The sequence below is a fragment of the Sapajus apella genome, unplaced genomic scaffold (assembly GCF_009761245.1).
Source record: "Sapajus apella isolate SASKATOON/1434 unplaced genomic scaffold, GSC_monkey_1.0 scaffold38, whole genome shotgun sequence".
Taxonomy (NCBI): domain Eukaryota; kingdom Metazoa; phylum Chordata; class Mammalia; order Primates; family Cebidae; genus Sapajus; species Sapajus apella.
This window is the reverse complement of record NW_022436978.1, coordinates 8,181,275-8,206,563: the sequence shown is the minus strand read 5'-3', so window position 1 is coordinate 8,206,563 and position 25,289 is coordinate 8,181,275. Positions and strand designations below refer to the sequence as shown.

At 35.6% G+C, this 25,289-nt stretch overlaps 1 protein-coding gene and 1 long non-coding RNA gene across 5 annotated transcripts in view; both read left to right on the top strand.

Moving 5' to 3' along the window:
* The window catches only part of OPA1 (OPA1 mitochondrial dynamin like GTPase), a 98,463-nt gene that overhangs the window by 66,299 nt on the left and 6,875 nt on the right, over positions 1 to 25,289 (top strand). For all 4 annotated transcript variants that reach the window (XM_032298234.1, XM_032298230.1, XM_032298231.1 and 1 more), the window contains 3 exons: positions 1,518 to 1,634; positions 2,864 to 2,957; positions 3,733 to 3,843. In XM_032298234.1, the coding sequence (XP_032154125.1) occupies positions 1,518 to 1,634; positions 2,864 to 2,957; positions 3,733 to 3,843 (322 nt within the window). The remainder of the gene's footprint in view (positions 1 to 1,517; positions 1,635 to 2,863; positions 2,958 to 3,732; positions 3,844 to 25,289) is intronic.
* LOC116564847 lies at positions 3,851 to 24,238 on the top strand. The gene is made up of 3 exons (XR_004275123.1): positions 3,851 to 5,389; positions 5,941 to 5,943; positions 24,228 to 24,238. It is a non-coding gene; the product is annotated as an uncharacterized LOC116564847 (long non-coding RNA).

Below are 25,289 nucleotides of genomic sequence, written 5' to 3'. Positions count from 1 at the left end.
CCACAAAAATTAGTTTGAAGATTATATGCTATTTATGTTTCTGTACTTGAGGAATGAGTATACTTCTTTTAAATTCCACCAGAGGTCAGAACAAGTAAAATAATCAAAATAAAGCTGGTAAAACTTAAAGCAGTTACACAGCTTGCATTATTTATAAATTGAAAATGAGATTAAAACTAATGATTACATGAGATATTTTAGTTGAATATAGATTCAATTTTTATTCTTGATGATCCCAGCTCTCATTAACAGTAAGTTATATTCAGTTTGACACTTTAGATGTTATGTGGCACTTTGATTAATATGTAGGAGGGATTTTCTCTTCAGGTTGGTATAGAAGAGACGTTATGTGATTTTTTTTTTTTTTTTTTAAGTTTTCACTCGTGTCTTAGGCAATGGATTGGCTGTATGTCTTAATTAGTTTCTATGACCAAGAAAACCTCCAATTTTTTGAGTGACATTTTGTTCAGTGCACTTTGCAAAACTATAAAATAAATAGCAAAGTACCTCGAGAATAATATCACTTGAACTAGATGTCAGGATATGTGAATTCTAGTGTATTTCCATTATCTTCACTAATAAGAAGTCCTTTAATAATTGATACAACCTATCTGACCTTACTTTCCTCATCTGTCAAATGGTGTTGCTGGTTGTTCTGACATCATTGTTTTGCTCAAAAAAGGACTGTGGGTATTGGCCGGGCGCGGTGGCTCATGCCTGTAATCCCAACACTTTGGGAGGCTGAAGCGGGTGGATCACAAGGTCAAGAGATCGAGACCATCCTGGTCAACATGGTGAAACCCCATCTCTACTAAAAATACAAAAAATTAGCTGGGCATGGTGGCACTCGCCTGTAGTCCCAGCTACTCGGGAGGCTGAGGCAGGAGAATTGCCTGAACCCAGGAGGCGGAGGTTGCAGTGAGCCAAGATCGTGCCATTGCACTCCAGCCTGGGTAACAAGAGCAAAACTCCTTCTCAAAAAAAAAAAAGACTGTGGGTGTTAAGGAATATTTAGCACTCAGACTGTCTAGTAATAAAGAAGTAGGGATCATATTGGTGTGGTAACAGTGAAATTTGATAATCAGGAAGGAAATGTTGAGTTGATGGACATGATCTGAGACCATCTTCTTAAGTCCTACCTCTATTTTTAGATAAGGCTTTCAACCTCCTTTTGCATTGGTTTCCACACCTCTAACTAGGGGAAGATAATACCTACCCTATCTACCCCACAAGATGATTATTTGATTATAATAACAGCATGTGTTTAAATCTTTGCTAATTTTTAAGTACATAAACTGATAATGGGTCAGAGTAGTAATAAATCTAAGCTTTGTCTTCAAAAAAGTAAATGAATAAAAAAGTTTGAATAACTATGTAAAGAATAACCTTGCCTTTGCTTTTAATTAACTTTTTTTGTTAAATAATTTTTTTTTTTTTTTTTAACAACTTCTCAGAGCCTGGTTGATCAAGGAAGAGTATACAGTAACTCTGGTTTTTGTTTTCTTTTCTCATTTTAGATTAAGGATACTTGGCATCAAGTTTATAGAAGACATTTTTTAAAAACAGCTCTAAACCATTGTAACCTTTGTCGAAGAGGTTTTTATTACTACCAAAGGCATTTTGTAGATTCTGAGGTAAGGTTTCCAAAAACAGAGAGAAATATTTTTAAGCAATAGTTGTTAAAATATGTTTAAAAGTAAACTTTAGCTTAAGCATTAAGTCCTTTGATCATCTGGGGAAAAGGTACGTATAATTTATAAACAATAATTTAACTCTTATCTTTTCAAAGATAATTTGCCACTTTGTTAGTAACTACATCTTACATGTGTATTATCCCCAATGCTTAATAAAGTAACAGGAAAGAGTGCCTTATAATTCCCTGACCTATAAGAATTTTAGTTAACATTTTTATGTATTTCTATTCAACTTTTTCTATACACAGGGAGAGAGAGAAAGAGGGAAGGAGAGAGGAGAGAGAGAGAGAGGGAGTGTGTGTGTAACATAACCATCCACTGCATAATGGAGATCATACTGCAAAACAATTTTTATCATGCCTTTCTCAGGTGTCATAATTATTTCTTCACATCACTAAATCTTGTTTTAAATAATCATAAAGTTCTTGGATTAGAATGTTTCATAATTTAAAGGAACCCCTAGGTGGCAGCAGGCTGCTAGATTTTGAGCATTTTCTTACAAGCAAAAATGCTTTTAAATATCCTTTTGAAAAAGCTCAGTTAATCAACAATCTTATTTGAGACCTCTAACGTGCTGTTCTTTTGTTTTCAGTAGATGAAAGTAAATTTGTATTTAAATGCAGCTATGTAAAAGTGGCAATTTTTTGCATAATTTTAATTGTTGAGGGAACTTCTTTCTATAGAAACTTTTGTAGAAAGAAGAAACTTCCTTCTATAGAATAAGCTTCTTTTAAATACATCAATTTATTTTTATACACAGCGGAATTTTTAAAATGGCTTTAGTGCAGACTCAGAGAGGTTAACCTAAGGACATACTTAAGACAAATATGGTTAATCAAAACTAAATATAAATGGCAGGTGTATATGCTATGAATTTCAACATACATACAATGTAATGGAATTATCTACTTCTCAAGCTTATTTGTTTTGTCATTAGACTTGAAACAAAGCTATATAGGTGTCAGACAGATAGAGGCCAAATTATGCAGAATTTCATGGCTCCATATGGAAAGGATTCTTCAGCTTAGATATACAGTGTATGTATTAGGTAAATTTGGGTACTTTTAAAGCTTAGGACATATGTTCTGGTTCTAATAGTTGCATGTGTTCATGATTATAGTTTTCATTTTAACTTTGCATCTGGCAATCTTGATTACTTATTATTTCAGTTGGAATGCAATGATGTGGTCTTGTTTTGGCGTATACAGCGCATGCTTGCTATCACCGCAAATACTTTAAGGCAACAACTTACAAACACTGAAGGTAAGCCACACGGGGACTGCAGTCTTACTTTAACATTAAAAAATAATAGTAGTAATATCTATAGTTAATAGAAGGATGCCAAAATACTTCCCTAAAAATAGATTTATTAGAAAAACTGGCCAGGTGTGGTAGCTCATGCCTATAATCCCAGCACTTTGGGAGGCCAAGGCAGGAGAACTTGAGGCCAAGGCAGAGCTTAAGACCAGCCAGGGCAACATTGCAAGACTCTATCTTTACCAAACAATAAAATAAATTAGCCAGGCATAGTGGTACACACCTGTAGTCCTAGCTACTTGGGAGGCTGAGGTGGGAGAATCACTCGAGCCCTAGGATTTTGAGCTACAATGAGCTGTGATTGTACCAGTACACTCTAGCCTAGGTGACAGAGTAAGACTCTGTCTCTTTAAAAAGAAAAAAAATTATTATTTTCTTTTAAAATAAACCATAACTGGAAAAGCTGGGCGATAAAACACACCAGGAGTTTATCTTCATTGCATGAAACTCTATTAGGAATGGACTCCTAGCTGTCACTTAGTTTTGGGAAGTCTGTGCTTCTATCAAAGTATACAGCTTAAGAATATGACATTCTCTGAGACTATATATAGGTTTCATGCTGATAAAACTACTGTATGACAGAGATTATGATGTGAAAAGTATGAACTTAGCAATAGTTGTAACATGATAGAAAATTTACTGTCTGTATATAGGTTAATTTTATCATCTTTATTCATTTATAAAACAGTGCTCCTCAGGTTTTTAAATTTACTTTAAACAGTTAGGCGATTAGAGAAAAATGTTAAAGAGGTTTTGGAAGATTTTGCTGAAGACGGTGAGAAGAAGATTAAATTGCTTACTGGCAAACGTGTTCAACTGGCTGAAGACCTCAGTAAGTCGTTCATCCTGCCGTCCACCTTACTACCTTTTCACCTTTCCCGTTTCCATTTGTTCGTTCGTCCATTTAATCTCAAACTTACAGAAAAGTTACAAGGAATTTTTTTCTTCTCTGAACTATTTGAGAGTAAATTGCTGACCTTAAGTCCCATCACTTCCAAGTAGGTTACTGTATAGTTCTTAGAAACAGATTTTTTCATAGCAACCAAACACTGGTAAATTACAATATCGAATTCTCAGACTCTCTTCAAGTTTCACTCCTTGTCCTGGTATTATCCTTCCATATAACAAGATGTTCAGGCTCATTCCCTGACCCAACTTCCTTTTTTTGGAGAATGGTGTTTAGAAATGGAGACCTGGAAATTATATATGGTCACTCTTACTGGAAAATCACTGTTTCCAGGTTTCTCAGTGGAAACAGCTAGGAAATAAGTGTTGTGGATGCGTTCGTGTGTGTACAGATGAATATATACACATTGACATCTGTATTCCTAAATCGTGTATATTTATATTTTAAAAACTGTGCATTGATGCTGATGCTTCCCATTTTAATCCAGCGTTACAGCGTTTGTTCTAGTGTTCTTCCTTTTGATATTTGTCATTCGTTTTCCTGATAGAAAATGGGCTTCTAGTATTCTTAATGTATTTTTATATTTTGGTCAGTCCTCCTATACATAACCAAGCTTGAATGAAGATATGTCCTTTTCCATTGCAGAAATGTTCTATTTCATTTTTTAACACAGCTCGGACTCTTAACACTACATGCCAGGCCACCAGATGGCGCCATACCCTGCATTGACACCCTTTTTGCCTTGTCTGGGCTCTGACATCTATGGCAGGTTGCTCTTCTTCATGGAGTCCTCTTTACTGAGCTCATGCTCTGACGCTCTGTGCCAGGTGCCTCCCCATCTCATCCTCCCCACCTGCTAGCCCCTGCCCGACCCCACACAGTTTCCCTCCTCACCTGAAGCCAGACCATGCCTTTGTGGAGACACCCTCTTTATCCTGCTTGTGCTTCGGCATCTTGCACCAGGCCACCCTCCTGCACAGGTACTCTCCTCATTACTAGACCAGGCTACCAACAGCCCCGTATGAACCCCTTTATAACCCAGGTCAGGCATTGACACCCACCATAGGCTACTATGGCTTCCCCTTCCCACCATCCTAGCTTGACCCTACTAATAATCATTTTGTCACTGTTTGGGGGGATATTTGGTTCTTTCTTGTAGGTTCCTAGCTTTAAGATAGGATTGAGTACTAAAATTTACTTAGTTCTTTGAGAACTCAAGGAAATCAGTGAAACATTATTATTGTTATTAAATTAAAATTAAAACACCTGTAGTTACTGCCTCTGTTTGAACCTGTCTTGTTACAAGTTCCCCTTATTTCAGCTTCATGAAACAAAGTTATCTTTTTCTTTCAATGTGTATTAAATTTGCTGTCTTCATAGTTTTCCCATACCTAAAAGAATAAAAGCAGATACTATTAATAAATTAGAAAGAAGTTCTGCAAATTTGAAAGCAGTTTCTAAACTGAATTTTGTTGTCACGATACAATCACTAGGAACATCCAGGGGAAACCAGGCAGGGCCCTTCTATTTCATACCCTGTGCCTGCACAGCATGCTCTCCCTTGTGATCAGCCCTCGTGGTCTCAATCTCTTCCTCTAGTAGTAATCTAAGCTCTGCATTGCTTTCTCCTTTCTTTTTCTTTCTTTAAATATTCTTCTTTTGAAACGTATCTCATTCTACCTTTAGTTTCATTTTCTGTCACTTTTGGTGTTTTCCATGCCACCTTGGCAGTATAGTGAAGTTTGTGCTAATGTGGAAGATTAATGCTTAAATCTGAACTGTCATTTACTAGCTGTGTTATCTTCAGCAGAGAGTCTGCCAAAGCCTTAGCTTCTTTATGTGTAAAATGACTCTTATAATGGTTATGTCACAGGATTGTTAGGAGAATTACTTCAACAAGCATTTGCAAGTCCCTGGTTCATAATTTCATGCTTAGTTAGTACTGTTACAGAAAAAGGTATGTCATTGTCACAATGTATACAAATATATTTCTTTTACATCCCTTGTGATATAATTATCAAGACAGTGAAATAATTCAATGAATTTTACCAGCATAACATTTTTAAGTGATGGAAAAATCATAAGTATCTTTATGTTTTTAATAGAGGCTTTGCAGCCCCATCACTCTCTACTCCCAGTTTGATTATTTAAAGAAAGTGGATTACTAACTCAAGTATGTACACTGTCAAGCCCAGTTTTATGTCCTGCTGGTGGTTTTCCTGAGAAAGCAGTCATATGACTCCCTTGAAATGATTTACTACTTTTGTACATATAAAATTATGATGGTGTTAATGTACCAAATAATGTCCTTGGAAGCAAGGGTTTTCAGTGACTTAGCTCCGTCAGTCACTCTGAAGGAGATGAGGCATGACTTTGCCCATTAGTTGAAAAGAGTCTTGAGAGTGCCTTTTCCTTACTGTTTCTCTTTGGTCTAACACTTAAGGATATGGCCATGGATACTTCAGCCAGAAAGCTTTCAAAATTTAAGTTACTAATGTATTATAAGGATCAAAGTTTCTTGTATAACCTATTCAATTAGAACATAGTGTATTGGTTAATTGGATTTGGAGAAAGGGAGGCAATCAGGTTTTTACTACAGTTTCAGCATGTTACAGAATATTGTATAGGTTGTTAAAATGTTGATGCATTCATATTTTTTGCCAGTCTTGTACAATTTTAAATCATTTCCTTACTTTGGAGACTCACCAACTGACTACCCTTTAAGATGAGCACATAAGCAGTAGTAATACATTTTTCTTTCACATCCTGGAGAAGATATACTATGTTCACTATTGAAATGAAGCCATAAAGCTAGAGTTAGGAAGATTGAAGACATGAAAAGGAGCTCACCTGTTTTTGTCTCAGGAGCTCTTGTAGGATTCTTTGGAGATATGGTAGATTCCATAGCTGGAACAGGAAAAGAGCAGGATGAGTCTGTGGGTGTAGAAAGGAAAGAATTGCTTGAAAGATGATGTCAGCAGGTCACAGAAACCCTCTGAAGGAGGCTCCCCAACTGGCCAGGCCGGGGACAATTTGGGCCTCAAAATAATGACAGTAACAAATCGCAACCCGTTGAATTAAATAGGAATCCATACATTGGTAATTACATAAATAAGGGAATAAAAGCAGTGATGCAAAAAGGGATGTTTATATAATCACAGAAAATATGTACTAATTAAAAGTGGGAAAAGAGTAACTTTACAGTGGAGGAGCCTGACAGTCATCACTTTAGGTCAGAGTTAATATTATCAGTAACGGTCAAATCAAAACCATATGTCATCCTGTAAAATGCAAGAAGACTCCAGCAGGACTTCTAGTATGTTCTTACCAAAGATGTATAACTTAAATTCAGTCATAACAATACCTGAGACAAACCCAAGTTAAAGTACAGTCTGCAAAATAACTGGCCTTTAATCTTCAAATGCATCAGGATCATGAAAGACAAGGGAAGCGCTTAGAACTGCTCCAGCTGGAAGAGACTGAAAACGAAATGCAATGTGTGATTCTAGATTGGATCTTTTTGCTCTAAGGACATTAATGGGCCCGTGAGTGAAATTTGAATGGGATCTGAGGGTTCCATAGTAGTAATCTACCAGTTTAATTTTTTAATTTTGATTGTTAAGCTGGGATTATTTAGGAAAATACTCTTATTCATAACTAATATGCAGTAGAATATTTGGGAATGATAATGCATAGTGACAGCGAATGTTTCAGGAAAGCATGTCTTTGTAGTGGTCTTGCAACTTTTCTGCAAGTCTGAGACTGTTTTTGCATAAAAGGTTTAAAAAGCTTAATTTTGTTTTTGTAACTGATAATGGATTAGGGTCATATGAAAATACTTTAGAAATAACGAGACTTTGAAAACATCATCTCTGAAGACGCTGAAATACTGAGTTACCTTATGGATAATTTAATAGGATATACAGCTGATTTTTCCACCATAATCTCTTGTTGGCAGTATCTACCCATACTTAGACATTGTCTGCTGTTAAAATATGCCGATTAGGACTTTCATGAAACTTTTGATTTTATAGAAAATTCCATTTCAAATAATTCTTTAAATAGACATTTAAGTATGGTGTCAACTTAGATAAAATCTATTTGGATTCCCAGTGTAAGTTTTAGTAATGTGTCCAATCTATGTTTTAAAATAGACTACAACTTTAGAATACTTTCTTTAGAGAGATGAAGATTAGTATGTTATGGCTCAATTCGAAGTTGTTCTTTTTACTATGATCTATTTTATGATTCATAAAACCTGTCTTATGATTGTCACATATAACAAGTAAGAGTGCTAACATTGTGCAGACTTGTGGTACAATTTGTTTTCTGCCCCATTCTACCTCAGAAACTGAGTATCTGGGCACTGATAACAATTGGTAGTAGTGTTATTTGCTCCTAAGCCAAGTTTCACCAATGTGGTGTGGAATTGTTTTACTGTTTGTTCTATGAACATTGTATCAGCTGTTTACTAGGTTATTGTGAGGTTTTGGACCTTCATAGAAATTGCTTGTAACTTAGGACTTAGAGTTCTTTTTTAACTCTTGTTCACTAAAGCCTGAGTTAGGCTTTTTATTCTCTGTGCATGTAATCAGAGAATCACTGATACTGATGAATTTAAGGGGCATTACTGATCATTTAGATTGCTCTATGACCTAAGGAGTCTTGGCTAGGTGCAGTGGCTCATGCCTGTAATCCCAGCGCTTTGGGAGGCCAATGCGGGCGGATCACTTGAGGTCAGGAGTGTGAGATCAGCCTGGCCAACATGAAGAAACCCTGTCTCTGCTAAAAATACAAAAATTAGCTGGGTGTGATGGTAGGCGCCTGTAATCCCAGCTACTCGGGAGGCTGAGGCAGGAGAATCACTTGAACCCAGGAGGCGGAGGTTGCAGTGAGCTGAGATCGCCCCATTGCACTCCAGCCTGGGTGACAGAGCAAGACTCCGTCTCAAAAAAAAAAAAAAAAAAAAAAAAAAAAAAAAGACCTAGTGAGTCTTTTCTTCTTATTTTGCAATAAATTCCTTTTGATTTAATGTAAAAACTTGAAACTGTTTATGAATGTAAAGTAACATTTGAATACTTGCCTTGTGCCAGATATTAGCTTAAATGCTTTATGTGAATTTCCAATTGAGTCTCACAACTTTTGAGTTAAGTAGTTATTTTTCTCATTTCACAGGTGAAATGGAGGGTGAGAAACCCAAGGTAGTAGATGCTAAAGCATCTACTAGATTTGGGACCAGGTCTTTTAACTACTGTGCCAAAATAGCTTGGGGGTGGAAGGGGACTCAAGCCTTTGGAAAATATAATTACACAAAATTGTCCTTTATATTGAGAAACTTCCCTAGTCACCAGTGTCCTTCACAGGGTTACTCAGAAAGACATAAATATTAGTGATGATGATAATGATGAAGGTAATCATTCTTATCACAGGTATTTTCTATAATATAAACGTCTTTGGATTTTAAACTTTCGAATTGTATGAAAACTTTGATAGAACATCTAGGTAAATGAACACTACAGTGTGTATGAAGCCACTAAGCAAATTAAGGCAAGTTAATTTTCTTTATATGACTTGTAAACATATCTCTAGATGTACTTTATCAGATTCCACCATAGGTGTAGTGTCTGAGTTGCCCAAAATTTAGAGTTTTTGTGTTCCTACTTAGAATCCTAAAGTTCAGCTCTGACAGTTATATTAATAGAATCTATAGAAGCTTTAATTGTGCACAGTGTTGGCTGTTTTTTCAAGTTGAGGCTTTTTGTTGAGCTGGATCGAAAGTGCTGAAGAAATATACTGCAGTTGTTAGAAGTTGCATGTGTTTCTTCATATTTCTTGCACTTTATATGAGCAGAAGATATACTTTAGTAGACTCAGTACTTCAGAGCTGTATCTTGTTTACCACTAAAATGTGAAAACGGCGGTAAATTCCTTCACTTGGGCTACCATTGTAAGGCCTATTTTAATGGTATAGTTTGATATTCTTAATGTTAAAAGCAGTATAGCTTAAAGAGGCTGGTAAATTAGAATTTTCCAATATCCTCAGCTTCTTTTTCTCCCACAGTTAATTTGCTTTGCTGACTCCCTACGCGAGGTGGCAACAGCTGGCCCTTTTACTGGAGCTTGGAGGGATTAGAGAGTAGGAATCGCAGCAGCGTGCTCGGCCTCTTGCCTCTGTTGACTGTTCTTTATTGTTTGATGCCTGAGCATCTCCCAGACAGCAAGCAATTGTTTCTTGAAACTTAAAGTTTGTTTCTCTTGGGAGTATACAATGCTGTTGGGGCCTGTCTTTGTGTTGCTTTGCTTTCCCAGTCTCCTCTTCTCCTCCATCCTATGCTTTCTCTTGATAATTAGAAAGGAGCAAAGATACCTTTTTATTTAGGTCTTCATGAGATTCTGAAACTTAGAAATATAGGTTACAGATGGGAGTTTCTTTTTTCAGTAAGCCACCAGGTATTCAATAACAGAAATCATGTTTTAAATGAAAACTTTGTTCTTCTTAATATAATTTAGTGAGAGAAAACAAATGCATTCATGCATTTTTGAAATTATGGTAATAAAAGGGAACAGCAGCAAGGTCACCTAATACTGCCGTTTTAAAAGCTCTGATTAGAAATGTATCATAACTGCTTAAATCTAAAAAGATCCTTTCACTTATTCCAAAATAGAATTCTAATTTATAGGATAGTTGTAAGAAATCTCTATGCCATTTGGAAACTTGAATTAAAAGGAGTCAGAACATAGCTAAATAGAACCCTGAGGTAGGCAGAATGATTTTAGTCTTCATATTTAGAAAACATCAAGATACCCTGGAACTTAATTTCTACTGGTTATTACGTTCCTGCGCTTCTCCCATACCTGCCATATCCTTGAGTGTTGTTACGGGTGAGAATAGTGTCTGTGAAATAGTATGAGATGGAAATTTTCCTAGAAGGATGATTATACTCAGAATTTGGAACTTAGAATCGTAGAAAGGGGAAGTTATGTGTTGAAAACTGTTTGTGGGGGTGGGGCTGTGGCATGTGTATTTTGTTAAAGCTGCACAGGTGATTCTTGCCATCCACCATCACCATCTACCCCCCTGCCCCTGGGCTGGCACTCCAGAGAGTTCTTTCAGTGCATAGCAAGACAATTTCTCATGCTATTAATTGGGATTAAATTGACATATATTCATTTGTAGAGTCGAGAGACAATGTCACTTTGGAAAATTTGGTGGATTATTTGAACCGCATCTGCACTAGTTCTTTTTGTTTCTGTAGACTTAATCAAATAAAATGAATTTTAAAGGGATTTAATAGAAGAGAGGCTGACATCAAGTTGTAGAATTCTAGGTACTTAGGTTCAGTGGAGATTTTTTTTTAAAGAAAAAAAAAACACCCAATCAAAAAGAATAGAGTGGAGCAGGGCGTCCTGGAGAGAACACATGAACTGTAAGCATCCCTGTAGCATCATTCAGATCTCAGTGGTGTTGCTTTGCTTCTTTGGCTTGCAATACCATTTCCTCTCTCCTAGGTTTTAACCTATCTCGAGGCAACCTTTTCCCTTTCTTTTTATGCAGTTCTCTCACTGTGCCTCTTCTATATCATCATCACTTCAACCTAACCCAGAATTTTTCTCCTACCTGCTTATTTAACTTCCTTCAGTGACTTAAAAACTAGTCAGATACCGCCAGTGTTGTTTAATTGAGCAGAATAGAGACTTCTCACTATAGGCAACTGTAAATCAATGAAAATAACCATATAAAGAAGAAAAACATTTTCAGGTCTATCATGATCGATCCCTTCTGCCAAAGTGATTTGGTTCATTCATAAATTCCCCATAACTTGTATGTTGCATTTTGTACTGTACGTGTTTACTGAATGTTTGATTGGGATCTTGTAACACGGACTGTTCATTAGCCCACTTCTCTTTACTTAAAAAGTTGGGGGGAACTAACTCTTTTCATCCCAACGAAACTTTCTTCTACTCTGTCTTGCCAGAAAGTTCTCATTTCTCTTATAGAGTAGCTTGCATTTGTGGCATTCACATCTGTTCCGCCCACTCCCTTCATAGTATCTTGCAATCTGGCCTCCATCTATATCAAAACCACTTATTGATAGGTCACCAATGATTTCCTAATGCCAATCTACCCAGTTCCCCAGGAAACTTTAATCATTTTTTATGTTTATTAGGAATTTTTAAGTTCATTGGACTATATTCAAGTACTTCTAGAATGATTATGTGATGTAGAAATGTGTACGTTTGAAAGACAGACAGATTGATATTTTTTTCCTCTTCACTGCAGAATAAATAACATTTGTTTTATGATAGCAATACTTGAACTCCTTAAGGCATCTTTTCATGGTAAATGTGACAATTTTTAAAACCTGGCCTTTGTAAAATAATATTTTTTATAGTAAGACGATTAACAAATTAAAGCAACTAGGGAAGACTGAAGAATTGTTTTTACCTTGAGTCTGTATAGATGAAGTAGGCCCTGCTTTGTGTTGGAACAAAACAAACAAACAAAGAACCCTAAGTTGATACAAAGATAAAGCAATCCTCAGGGAAAGTCCTCTGTGTTAGAGAAATAGTTATTTACACAGAATTCCACGTGACAGTGCCTGAGCAGTGTGTTTTCCAGGTTATTGATGAGAAAATCCAGACTCAAAATAGGTCTTTTAGAATGAAGTACATTTTTCATGGCCTCAGTCTGTCTTAAAAAGTCACCAGGTAAGAATATTAATAAATTAGTACAAGAGTAAAAGAACGTTTTCTTTTCCATAATATTATACATGCTGCTGGTACTTAACACTTTACCAGCAAGTATATTCTTTTGCTTTAAACCCAGGTTTTAACCGATTAAGAATAAAGACAAGAATGTGCTCTACAGTAATGTAGGGATTGAATTTGCCATTTATCATTTTAAAGTAGTTTTTATTTATATACTGTTTGGGAAAATACTCTTATGTATTCAAAAGGCCAATGCAAAGATTTTTTTCTTCTTCTTCTTTTTTGAGATAGAGTATCAGTCTTTGCCCAGGCTGGAGCGCAGTGGTATGATGATGGCTCACTGCAGCCTTAGACTGCTGGGCTCAAGTGATCTAATGCCTTTAAAATTCAGAATAAACTTAAGCGTTTTTATTTTTTAATTGTTATGTTTTTGCATATTCAGTAGAAAAAATAGAATCTAATAACTGAAAACCTAATCAAGAAACAATTCATTGGACTATGTAACAGTATATAAAAAATAAAATTAAACAAGATATGAAATCTCAAAGCATTGGTAGATTGATGCACATGAATCTGGTAACTTCTGTAAAGTACAGATCTCCAGGTAATTGGAGAAACTAGTTAAGAGTGAAGAGAATTTTAATTTTTTGCTATTTTGTACATTTCTAAACTGTGTCTCCCACAGCCCTTCTCCCCCAATGAGCACAATTCAGAATTACCTTTGAAATGTCTTCATTATCCTATTCATGGAAGATGAAATGTCTTCATTATCCTATTCATGGAAAATGACAAAGCTAATACATGATGTGCTCTATCTTAAAAGTAACAGATATTTTCCCAAATAACCTACTGCTGGTTGTGATACCAAGAGACATTTCATGGGACCACATGGTCATTGCTCATCATGGTACCATACTCAGTGGTTGGGATTCACCATGAATTCTTCTCATGTCCTGTAACTATGCATTGTGGATCTATCATCTAAAAATAAATCAAAATCTTCATTGAACTGGTGAAGTTTTCACACTTGTACCATCCATTTAAAATTCTTTTATTGTTACCTCCTGTGTACAGAATATTTCATTTTAATTTCTCTTAGAACAGCCCATTTATCTATTCTCTAGTTTCAATATTCTGAGTTGTAGAAGTTTGGTATTTTTTATTAACTTCAGTTAGATCTCTTTTCCGGGCCAAGAATTAAAGTCTTTTTATCTTTAGTCTCTCCTTTTGTTGGCACTGTTTCATAGTCTGTGTCATATGTACAAATCTGTCTTTAGACTGACCTTTACCAAAAAATACACTACCAGAATTTGAGTTTTTTTTAACATCCCTTTTAATATGACAGAGCTAGCGTATAACCATTGTGGGAAATTAGAAACAATAGATGACAAAATTTAAAAACATAATTGCCACCACCCAGAGATTAGCATTGTAGTTTAAGACAATTTTGAATGTGGCCCTAGGGACATAATTTCTGAAACACATTTTTCATGAAGAGCACTCAGGTTGGCTTCTTATACCCACACATCTTCAGCTCATTGTCAGTGCCCCTATTTCTAATTTCCCATCTCTCAGTGGGCGAAATTTTTCTTCATTTTCTTCATATAAACTTATTTCAGAAATGTTCGGTAAGAGGAATAAGCAGCATTAGTAAAAATAAAACCTATGGTACCAGTTACTTTATATAGTTCAAGTGTTCTGGAAGCCATATTGTAGCATAGCATGCACTGAAAAATCACTCTCCTTTGAACATGAATCCCATACCTGTATTTGGGACCTGGCCTTCCCATGTGTGCTTGTGTATTCATTATGTCTCCTTTCTGTCTTTCGTCAAAGATGCTCAAGTCATTTTCATCTTAAAACTATGTGTTGATCCTTCCATGCAGCCTAGTAGCTACTTGTGAAATCTAATCTCTTACAAAGGGTAGCTCTTCGATTCTCACTTCTATTGAATTTTTTTTCCCAAGATTACTGAAAATTAAAACAATGGCCCAGGCATGCATTCAGGACTAGGAAATACTTCCATGTACACAAAACTAAACACGCATGTTCTCACTTATAAGTGGGAGTTGGACATGGAGAACACATGGACACAGAGAAGGGAACAACACACACCACGGCTTGTTGTGGGTGGGGGGTGAGGGGTGAGAGGAGCGAACTTAAGTATGGGTCAGTAAGTACAGCAAATCACCATGGCACATGTATGTCTATGTCACAGTCCTGCACATTCAGTACATATATCCCTTTTCTTTTAATAAATAAAGGAAAAGAGAAAGATTTTGAAACTTAAAAAAAAAAAGAAAATACCTCCATGTAACTATGTCATTTGGTGCTTTGGAGTCCATATCCTACTTGAGACTCTCAGATCTGGCCCTCACAGTTAATCGTGCTTTTCAGTGTACAAAACTTAGGTTTGTCAGTGTGTGTCTTGTAAAGTCACATGAGGCTTGTAAGGCATTGTCCCCATTGTTCAGATAGAGAAATTAATGTTCATTGACGAAAATAGTTAAGCCAATTACATAAATATTTATGGCAAAGCTGGGGCTAATCATATGTGTTACAGACAGGACTTTTTTTTAGAATTGTGTAGGTATCCTGTTCATCATAAGTCTTTGGGTTTGTGTTTATGGTAACCATAGACAACCAAGTTCATATAATTTGGCTTCTTTTTTTATATGATTTTTAATATGTGTTAAGGATCTATAACAATGAATTTGCCTCTTAAAGAGGTACATAATGTTTTCATTCCTAAAAAATATATAATTCTAGGTTTATAAATCTATGTATACTCAGTACCAATTGAATTTTGTGACTGTTCTTTTTGATAGAAAAGAAATTGTGACTTAAAGGTGATTTTCCAATTTAATGGAATAAATGAAATTGAGAAGTTATTTTTATTTTTCTGAACCTGATTCTCACTCAGTTGTGATAAACAGCACCCCCATAAGATAAACTCAGTAATAAACTGAGAACTTATGAAATCAGCCTAACATGAATACCTGTTCTTCTTGTATTAAGTTTCATAATCCTTTATCCTAATACAGCATTTTTTAAGAGATGGAACTTATATTTCATTTTTGCTTTCATCTCCCCTAATTCATAATTTTAGTAAAACCTACAATTTTTAATTTCATATTTTTTTCATAAATTTTTAGTTTGGTTTATAAATCAGAATTACCTTCTCTGATCTTATACTTTCTTTTACTTTTAAAATTACAGTGATGAGCTGACTGTTTAAGAATCATTCTCATGATTCATTCGTCTGTTTTGCCTCCTTGTTAAAGCTTCAGCACTGAAGGTCTTTTGACAAACCAATATTTATAACAGTTTGACAGCAGGATGAGGAACAGCATTTGTCTTTGTAACAGCTTGAAGAAAGACCCTTTCCAGGACCCAGTCATGCAGTTACAATCTTGACCTCTTTCTTATGCTGGGAACATGCATACAGCAGCACCTCCCATGTGTTTTCTTGTCCCATTGACTGTCCATTCACTTCCCATCTGTTTTGCAGTCTTAAAGGAACAGAAGGGGCCCTCTTATAAATCTGTCTTTGCAGGTGATAAATGATTCCTATCTCTTTAAGGGCTGCCTGGGTGGTTTTCCTTTTCTTAGAACATTTTTACTTTCCTCCTAACTAAATTCAGGGAAAAATAAAATTTTAAGAATAGGAGAAGAAAAAAGTGATGATTTTTTTAAAGAATTTTTAATTGACTAAGAATATTTTACTGATCTTTGGTCTTCCCAATTAATTGCCTAAATCATGTTTTTTCAAATGTATTATTGATATTTAGATTTTTGTCCAGGAGCAAAATGAATGTATTCATTTTGAAATAATGTAACTGTTTTTTTAAGAAAACAAAGCAATATATCATTAATGAGTTAACATATAAAATAACTTTTTAAGTTTTTTGTCATAATTTAAGTGTGGAGCATCTTATGTATTGAATACAAAAATAGTTCAGAGTAAGTTATTGTAATCTTATGGTAAAATCTATTCATTTTTTTTACATTTAAAAAGATGATCCTGAATCCCATAAAAATTTATGCTTTTACTTCTGTTGCTGAAAATAAGTATTGTAGGAATAGATATTGATATTACTGGGTTTTTAAAGATTTCAGCAGAAATCAAAATAATGTACTTTTTTTCCCATGCAAAAATTATTCATGCAAGGTTTTATGTAACAAATATTGTCCCTCCATGACCCTGCAGAATGTTCTTAAATTACTGATTTAGAGTATGCCCGGCATACAATGACCTCTTTTAGAATACTGCTGTGTGTTATGTGAATCAGCTGGCTAATAATGTACCTTCTACAGACCTGCTCGTTAGTTTGTTTATTAATTCCCTGCCATATTCCAAAATGTGAGGTAATTTACATGTATCCTACGCAAAAGATAAAACTACTTAAGTGAAAAATTTGGGTTGGAAGAAAGGGAAAATTCAGGCAAGTGAAATAAAGTAAAATCTAAGAGACGATTGGTGCCCTCTCAAAATGCACGCTCAAGGGTTCCGCATACAGGCGGATCTTGTTTAATTGCATGTCATTTTATTGCACTTCACAGTTACTGCATTTTTAACAAATAGAAGTTTTGTGGCAACCCCGCACTGAACAAGCTTGTTGGCACTATTTTCCCAGCAGCCTGTGGTCACCTCACGTCTCTGTCGCATTTTGGTAATTCTCGCAATATTTTAAATTTTTCCATTATTATTATACCTGTCATGGTGATCTATCATCAGTGATCTTTGATGTTTGTGTTGTAACTGTTTGGGGTACCACTAACTGTGCCTGTATTAGTGAACTTAATCAGTACATGTGTGTATTATGGCTGTTCCACCAACTAGACATTTTCTGTCTCCTCCTCATCAAGGCCTCCATAGTCCCTATTCCCTAAGACACAACAGTATTGAAATTTGGCCAGCTAATAACCCTGCAATGGCCTCTACTTGTTCAAGTGAAAGCTAGAGTACCATATCTCACTTTAAATCAAAAGCCAGAAATGATTAAGCTTACTGAAGGAGGCTTGTTGAAAGTCAAAATGGGCCATTAGCCAAATTGTCAATGCAAAAGAAAAGTTCTTGAAGGAAATTAAAAGTGTTATTCCAGTGAACACACGAATAATAAAGCAGAACAGCCTTCCTTATTGCCTGATGTCTGAATAGAAGACCAAACCAGCCATAACATTCCCTTAAGCTAAAACCTAGTCCATAACAAGTCCCTCTCTCCCCAATTCTGCAAAAGCTGACAGAGGTGAGGAAGCTGCAGAATAAAATTTGAAGCTAGCAGAGGTTGATTCATAAGGCTCAAGAGGAAAAAAGCTATTTCTGCAACATAAAAATGCAGGGTGCTGATGTAGCAGCTACAGCAAGTTATCCAGAAGATCTAACTAAGATGTTTGATGAAGGTGGTTATGCAAAGAACAAATTCTTGTTGGAGGTAAAATAGCCATTATTGAAAGAAGATGCTATCTAGTAATTTAATAGCTAGAGAGAAGTCAGTGCCAACCCTCATGGATGACCTTGAGGAGTTTGAGACTTAGGAGGAAATAACTGCAGATATGGTAGGGATAACAATAGAACTAGAATTAGCAATCTTGTAATATGATAAAACTTGAACAGATGAAAGTTGTTTTTTGTGGACAAGCAAAGAAAGTGGTTTCTTTTTTTTCTTTTTTTTTTGGGAGAGAGCAGTCTGAGGTTGAAGAAAGTGGTTTCTTGAGATGGAATCTGGTGCAGATGCTGTGAACATTGTTGAAATGGCAGTAAAGAATTTAGAATATTACATAAACTTTGCAGATAAAGCAGCTGCAGAGTTTGAGAAGATTGTCTCCAATTTCTAAAGAATAAAACTTTGAGTAAATTTGGGTAAAATTTACCGAAACTTACCTATTGTGGGTAAAATGCTATCAGACAGCATCACATGCTACTGAGGAGTCTTTCATGAAAGGAAGAATCCATCAGTACAGCAATCTACATTGTCGTCTTACTTTAGGAAATTGCCATAGCCACACTAACCTGCAACAACCACCGCCCCAAGCAGCCATCCACAGCAGACCCGGACCCTTCACCAGCAAAAAGAGTATGACTCGCTAAGGGTTCAGATGGTCCTTAGCATTTTTAGCAATAAGGTATTTTTAAATAAGTTATGTACATTGTCTTTTAGACATAATGCTATTACACACTTAATAGATTACAGTATACTATAAACATAAATGCACTGGAAAGCCAAAAAAAAGTATGTGACTTACTTTATTGGGATATATACTTTATTGTGGTGGTCTAGAACCAAACTTGCAGTATCTCTGAAGTATGGCGGTACTTTGCTAGAGGCAAGCTGCAAATTTAGCCCTGAGTTTCCTGGTGGCTGGCGGATGCAAAATGGAAAGCAGAGGTCATTACGTCGTTCATGGTGACCATCAGACAACAAAACAGCAGTTGCTTAGGAGAAGCATAGGTCTTCGTGGTACACACAACTGAGAAATTTCCCTGAAAGTAGATACTGAATTAGATGATAATTATGAATCTAATGGCTACATAATCATGAATATCATGGGGCCCTTTATTGTAATGTTCCTCTTGTAGGCTAACGTATGGAATTATGGGGAAAAAAACGATGCTATCCAAACACTTAGCTGTTTGGTTGGGCTTATCTAAATATAAAATAGATGGTATCCAGAGAAATAGATGAACTATATGTCCTCCGTACGGTCTCCCATAAATATTTATTTATTTATTTTTACAGCTGATTTTTTAATAAGTATCAGGTAGCCAGAAGTTCAAGATTTTACACTCATTGATATTGTCAAGCACCAGGAATGGTACTATTTTTTATTAGTTAAACCAGAGCCATAATCATAACTAAGCCAAAATTAGGATTGCCATCCACTTATGAAAGTTGAGTGGTCCAATAAGTATAAAAGCCTAGTATAAGGCTAATTCGTGTTCATACTGAAGCCTTTTGGAGAATAGGCCTTAAAATATATAGAACGTATTTAAAGAGGTTTTGATTGTACTAGCCAAAAGGAGCCTGGTAGAAATGCTTGTGTTAAGAGTTCATTTTTTAAAAAGCTGGATTTACCGACAAATTGCTATTGAGCATTTGATATATTCAGCAGACATAGGTTGTAATTTACCTTGCAGACTTTCTTAAGGCTACTTTCTTTCTAAATTATACTTTATGGGGGTTATAAATTAGCAATTTTTTAATAATCATCTTTAATGATTAAGTATTATTTAAGTCAGATCACTCAACTATGAATGAATGAATATTCATGGAAATCTGCAGGTCATCTGTTACATAGCAAGCAGTGCTATGCTAGGTCGAGTTATTTTAAATAACAATCTTTTTTGTAAGTAGAGAACTTACACAAGCAGTCATTGCTATTCTCCACATTAATGCTCAGAAAAAATGTTATTAAAATGATCTTTCCAAAATGAATTATGAAGCCCCATGAGAATGACATGGCTATTTGTGGTTACACATTTTACTAGAGGGTTAATAGTTTTAAAAGATGCAGTTATGTAATGAGTTACAACAATACATTTTAATCCCAAGTTTTAAATTAGTGTGAACTTTGAATTCTTCTGGATAGATTCCTTCATTTTCTAAATAACAAAGCTAGGACTGCGACTTACCCAGTTATAAGGTTAATGGCAAATACCACGTTGTCATATATTTTAAATGGTGTACATTACAACATGTTCTCTGTAAAAATCATATAAATAACTTCCCCATAGATTATTAAAAGTGTTAGACTAGGGATTCTTAAAAAACTTTTTTCATCAAATTCTTCGATTATTAATCCTGCGAAGTCCATGTAATAGAAGATTTTGTCTACAACAATATAGTTGCTTTTTTAATTAGAAACATAACCACCGGTTATAGTTCCTAATCAGTGTAAGTAAGTAGTTGTTAGGAGAGGGGATGTGTTTCTAGTCCAAATGAAGATTTCCTTTTGAATTTTTGAAGTAATGGAAATAACCCAGACTTTACAGGCCCCAGAAATTTGGGAACCTCAGCTTTAAAAGTACTATACCAGTCTTAAACAGTTTTCCTGGACATGTGAATTGATGCCTTCTTCTTCTCTAACAAGCAGGAATATTCTGTTTGTCTTCATTGAGTGTTTAAAAATAATCATGCCTATTTCAAGGAAAAAATCTGTGGGGCTAAGATTCAGAAAAAATAAGTGCTAGATTCAATCATATACCTTTGTCTTTCTCTTTGGATCAACCTTTCAACAAGCATAAAAGATGTACCTTTTTTCTTGTGCTGAATCTAAGATTAACTGTAGTTTTGAGAATCTTGAATATAGTCTCTTGTTCACCTTTTTTTTCCTTTTCTGGTTTCCCCTAAACCCTAGATTCATTTAAAAGCTGAACTTCTAAAGGGCACTTATATAGTGTAATTGTTTAATAAAAAGCAAACCTTTTCATGAGCAATATATATTGCATAATAAGAAGTATTCCTTTACTTTTCAGTACTATACTGAATAGCTTTTTACAGTAGAATCTCACTTAGAGGATATCTTAAAACTTAACACAAAGTGTTTATGCAACATGTTATAAAACAGTTCTATTAAGGCACATTTGGATCTTTGGATATGTGACTTGCACACTGCATCAGTAAGTTGGCAGCTTGCTTTCTTTAAAAACATCAAAAGTTTTAAAAGGTTTATTTCAGTGCATGTGTTAGTGTTTTGTGTGTGGTTCTTTGTTCCTGTTCTAAACTGTTATTAACCACTGAAGGGAACCTTCTCCCGGGTTTGGCCTTTTGGTATTCACAGTGTATTCAAAACCTAATTACAGATTAGTCTATATTTGAGACTTTTAGAGCAAGTATCAGAAGACCCAAAAAGAAAATGAGAGTGGCAATATCATTTCATGTAGAGATAAAGAGACCCAAAACATGAATGGGTGTCAAGTCATCTGAAGAAAAGAAAAAAGAGAAGGAACTTCATTCACTGAGATGGTTTATAAGTTGGGGATTATGGGAATATTCATGACTCAATCAAGAAGCACAATGAATTGATGTTTGAAATAGCTCATCTTTTAAGTAAACATTGGATAAATGGAAAGTAGACCCAGTATTCACTGCATGTAGAAATAGCTATTTCTGTATAACAGAAATAGCAGTTTGTTAATCCCTTCCTGAGTTGGTTTAACTTACCAAGTAAATCACAAATTTTATTCTTTATTTATGAATATTTAATTCAAATATTTAATGGAAATGAGAGTTTGCCTTATAATTAGTCAATGCTGATCCATACACATATGTCTGAGAGAAAGTAATTTCTATTTTTTTTTCTTTTTTTTTTTTTTTTTTTTTGAGACGGAGTTTCGCTCCTGTTACCCAGGCTGGAGTGCAATGGCGCGATCTCAGCTCACCGCAGCCTCCGCCTGCTGGGTTCAGGCAATTCTCCTGCCTCAACCTCCTGAGTAGCCGGGATTACAGGCACGCACCACCATGCCCAGCTGATTTTTCGTATTTTTAGTAGAGACGGGGTTTCACCATGTTGACCAGGATGGTCTCGATCTCTTGACCTCGTGATCCACCCGCCTCGGCCTCCCAAAGTGCTGGGATTACAGGCTTGAGCCACCGCGCCCGGCAAAAGTAATTTCTAATGATGAAATAGTTACAATAATATTTTTTGAAATTTTAAAGCACTGTAATACCAAAGCATTAATTTGAAGGATCAGAAAGTAGGAAGTTTTTGTTGCTAACACTCAACTTCATTGTTTATGGATAACTTGGGTTTTCTCTGCAGCCAGATGGCATAGTTAGTATACAGACATTCTTGGAAACTTATATCAAAATTTAAGATGAATGAATTTATGAGAAATAATTCTGCTTATTTTTAATGTAGCTTTCTAGAAAAGCATGAAATCAGAATGTAGTTTCTAAAGCTGCAAGTGAATATATATATACATAGTCAGCATCTTTCAGCCTTGATAAGAAGATGCAATCATTAAGCTGAAGGGATTTTTTTTCCCACTTGTGGTGCTGGACCTGAGTATGCTGTTCGGTGTTGCTTGTCTGGTTCAAGTGTGACCCACCAGCTTTCCTTGACCTTCATTATCTATGTGAATTTTGCCTCCTTTTCCCAGCTTGCTCTTGCTCTTCTGATCCTGTCTTCAACCCTCTTGATCTCCAGTGTAATATTCTTGAAGCCACCTGTTATTTTTTCTCTTTGAAAACCACAGCCCTTATTTTCTGTGCCATATTTCAGGGAACTTCATTCATTTATCATGTATTGACCATACACAGTGATCCAGGCATTATTCCAGACACTGAAGATGCCGAGCTTTTTTTTTGTCCCATTTTGTCCTCTTGTATTTTTCTCCAAGGCTTTCCCCAAATGTGTATTTATTTAGTCTCCTCAAGAAGGCATAATCTTCATCAGAATGTGATAGCATATTATGTACTGTTTGGTCATCCTTAGGCATAGGAATACTTAGGAGGTGTCAGTAACTATTTTGTTCCTCTTTACTGAAATGCATCTTATTTTAAGGCAAAGGTAATACTTTAGAAAAGACCAAATAGACTTAAAATAACAGCATTTGCTTTGTCACTTTGAGCTTTACTTTATTATGAGTTAACGTACGGTAGCAGACTGGGTATAGTAGCTCACACCGTGTAATTCCAGCAGTATGTGAAGCTGACTGCGGAGGACTGCTTGAGGCCAAGACTTCGAGACTAGCCTGGGCAACATAGTGAGATGCCATCTCGACAAAATTTTTTTTTTTTAATTAGCCAGGTGTGGTGCTGCATGCCTGTGGTCCCAGCTACTTGGGAGGCTAAGGTGGGAGAATCACTTGAGCCCAGGAGGTCGAGGCTGTAGTGAGGCGTGTTTGCATCACGGCACTCCTGGGTGACAGTACAAGACTCTGTCAAACAAACAAACATAGTAGGAGATGTAGTGTGTGTTTCTTAGAGCAGTGTAGACAAAGCTAACTCTCCAGGCTTTAATGTCCCCATATTTAGCAATGATACCTGCAGGGTTGTATGAGAACCAAATGAAACACCAAATTTGGAAATGCATAGTAGATACATCATAGAATGAGAGAGTAAGCCAGGAATGCTTCCCAGAGGTAGGATATCACCTGCATTCTCATATCACTTTATCAAGTGCATTGCGACAGTGAAAGAACAGAGAAATGAATGTTTTTGTAGATAATGTTTAAAGGATACATTTATCATAATTGCTCTTTTAACACTCACCTCCAGTCTCCCCTCCCTTCACACCTCCTGCCCCATTACTTCCTGTTAACCTAATTAAGTGCCTTTTGTCATTCCTGAGGTTTCAAGGCATGGTAGTACTGTCTCCTGATATTCTAATTGTAAATATTTAAGGGAAATTTGGCATTTTTTCGTTTAGTGGTTTTCGTGTTATATTAAATAGTCTTTTTGCTTTTATTTAGGAAAAAAGCTGTTTACCTCTCAATTTTAGAAGAATTTGATTTTCATTTAGGGCTTACAGAGTGAGACACCTGCATCAGAGTGGCTCTTGGTATCTTTCAATTCAGTTGGATCTTGCTCTGAAATAGTCTCTTGTAGGGAGTGAGGCTGCTACACCGAATGCCTGCAGTAGTCCGTCCAGTTTAGGATGGAGGTCACGGATAGGGCAAAAGGATGGGTAGATCTGGCTTGCGGCTGCCCTATTGTACTCAAATTGTGTATCAAATAGAGTTGGATTTCTTCTCTTCATACAGTATAGCATTCCCAAGTAGAAATATTTCTTAATGAAATGTGGAGAGAAGCACCTGTTTGAGATTTCCATGTATTGCCTGATTTAAGTTAGATGATTTTTTTTTTTTGAAGACCACATTTATTTCCAGAATCGTAGGTAACAATTTAGAAAATGTCTTTCTCCTAACTTCCCCACTTTTTAAAACTCCTTCAACTGATGAACTGATGTGAAACTTTCTTACATTCGCTGGAAAAAAAAAATTGGTTAAGCTGTTTCTAAGCAACTAGATGAATTAATTTTAAAACTAAGAATCTGGTCTTATTTGGGGAAGGAAAAAATGTTTACTGATTTGTCTGCTGTTTAAAAAATGGAAGTGAGCCTACCAAAAAATTGAGACTAAAAATCTAAGAGATGGATTCAAGTTTTTTTTTTTTAGTTTCTCTAGTTTATATATAAGGGGGTAATGCTGCCTTCATAATAATTATTATCATATTTTCTGAATAGATAGTTTGATTAAAACAATTGGACTTCCCACACATACAAATTTTATATTAGTCTGAATCTAATACCTAGAATTAGAAGTGCTTCAGCCAGGCATAGTGGCGTTTGCCTGTAGTCTCAGCTACTCAGGATGCTGAGGCAGCAGGATCAGTTGAGCCCAGGAGTCTGAATCTAGCCTGGCCAACACAGTGAAACCTAGAAGTGTTAAATTACTGGAAAAATAATATGAAAGAATGAACTATTGGAAAAAGAATATGAAAACGTTATGTTCTTTATATGCAACCACTGTTGGCTTTGTTGAGCTCTTGCAATGCTAATAAGAATTCATAAAAAGGACAATTCTTCATTTTCTTGGGTACTCATCACGAATGCTGCCTCACTGATAAAAAGGAATACTTATATCTTCAATTGTAGATTATTTACTTTTGAATATAAAAGATATAAATGTCAAATATTAAATGCATCTTACATAGTTT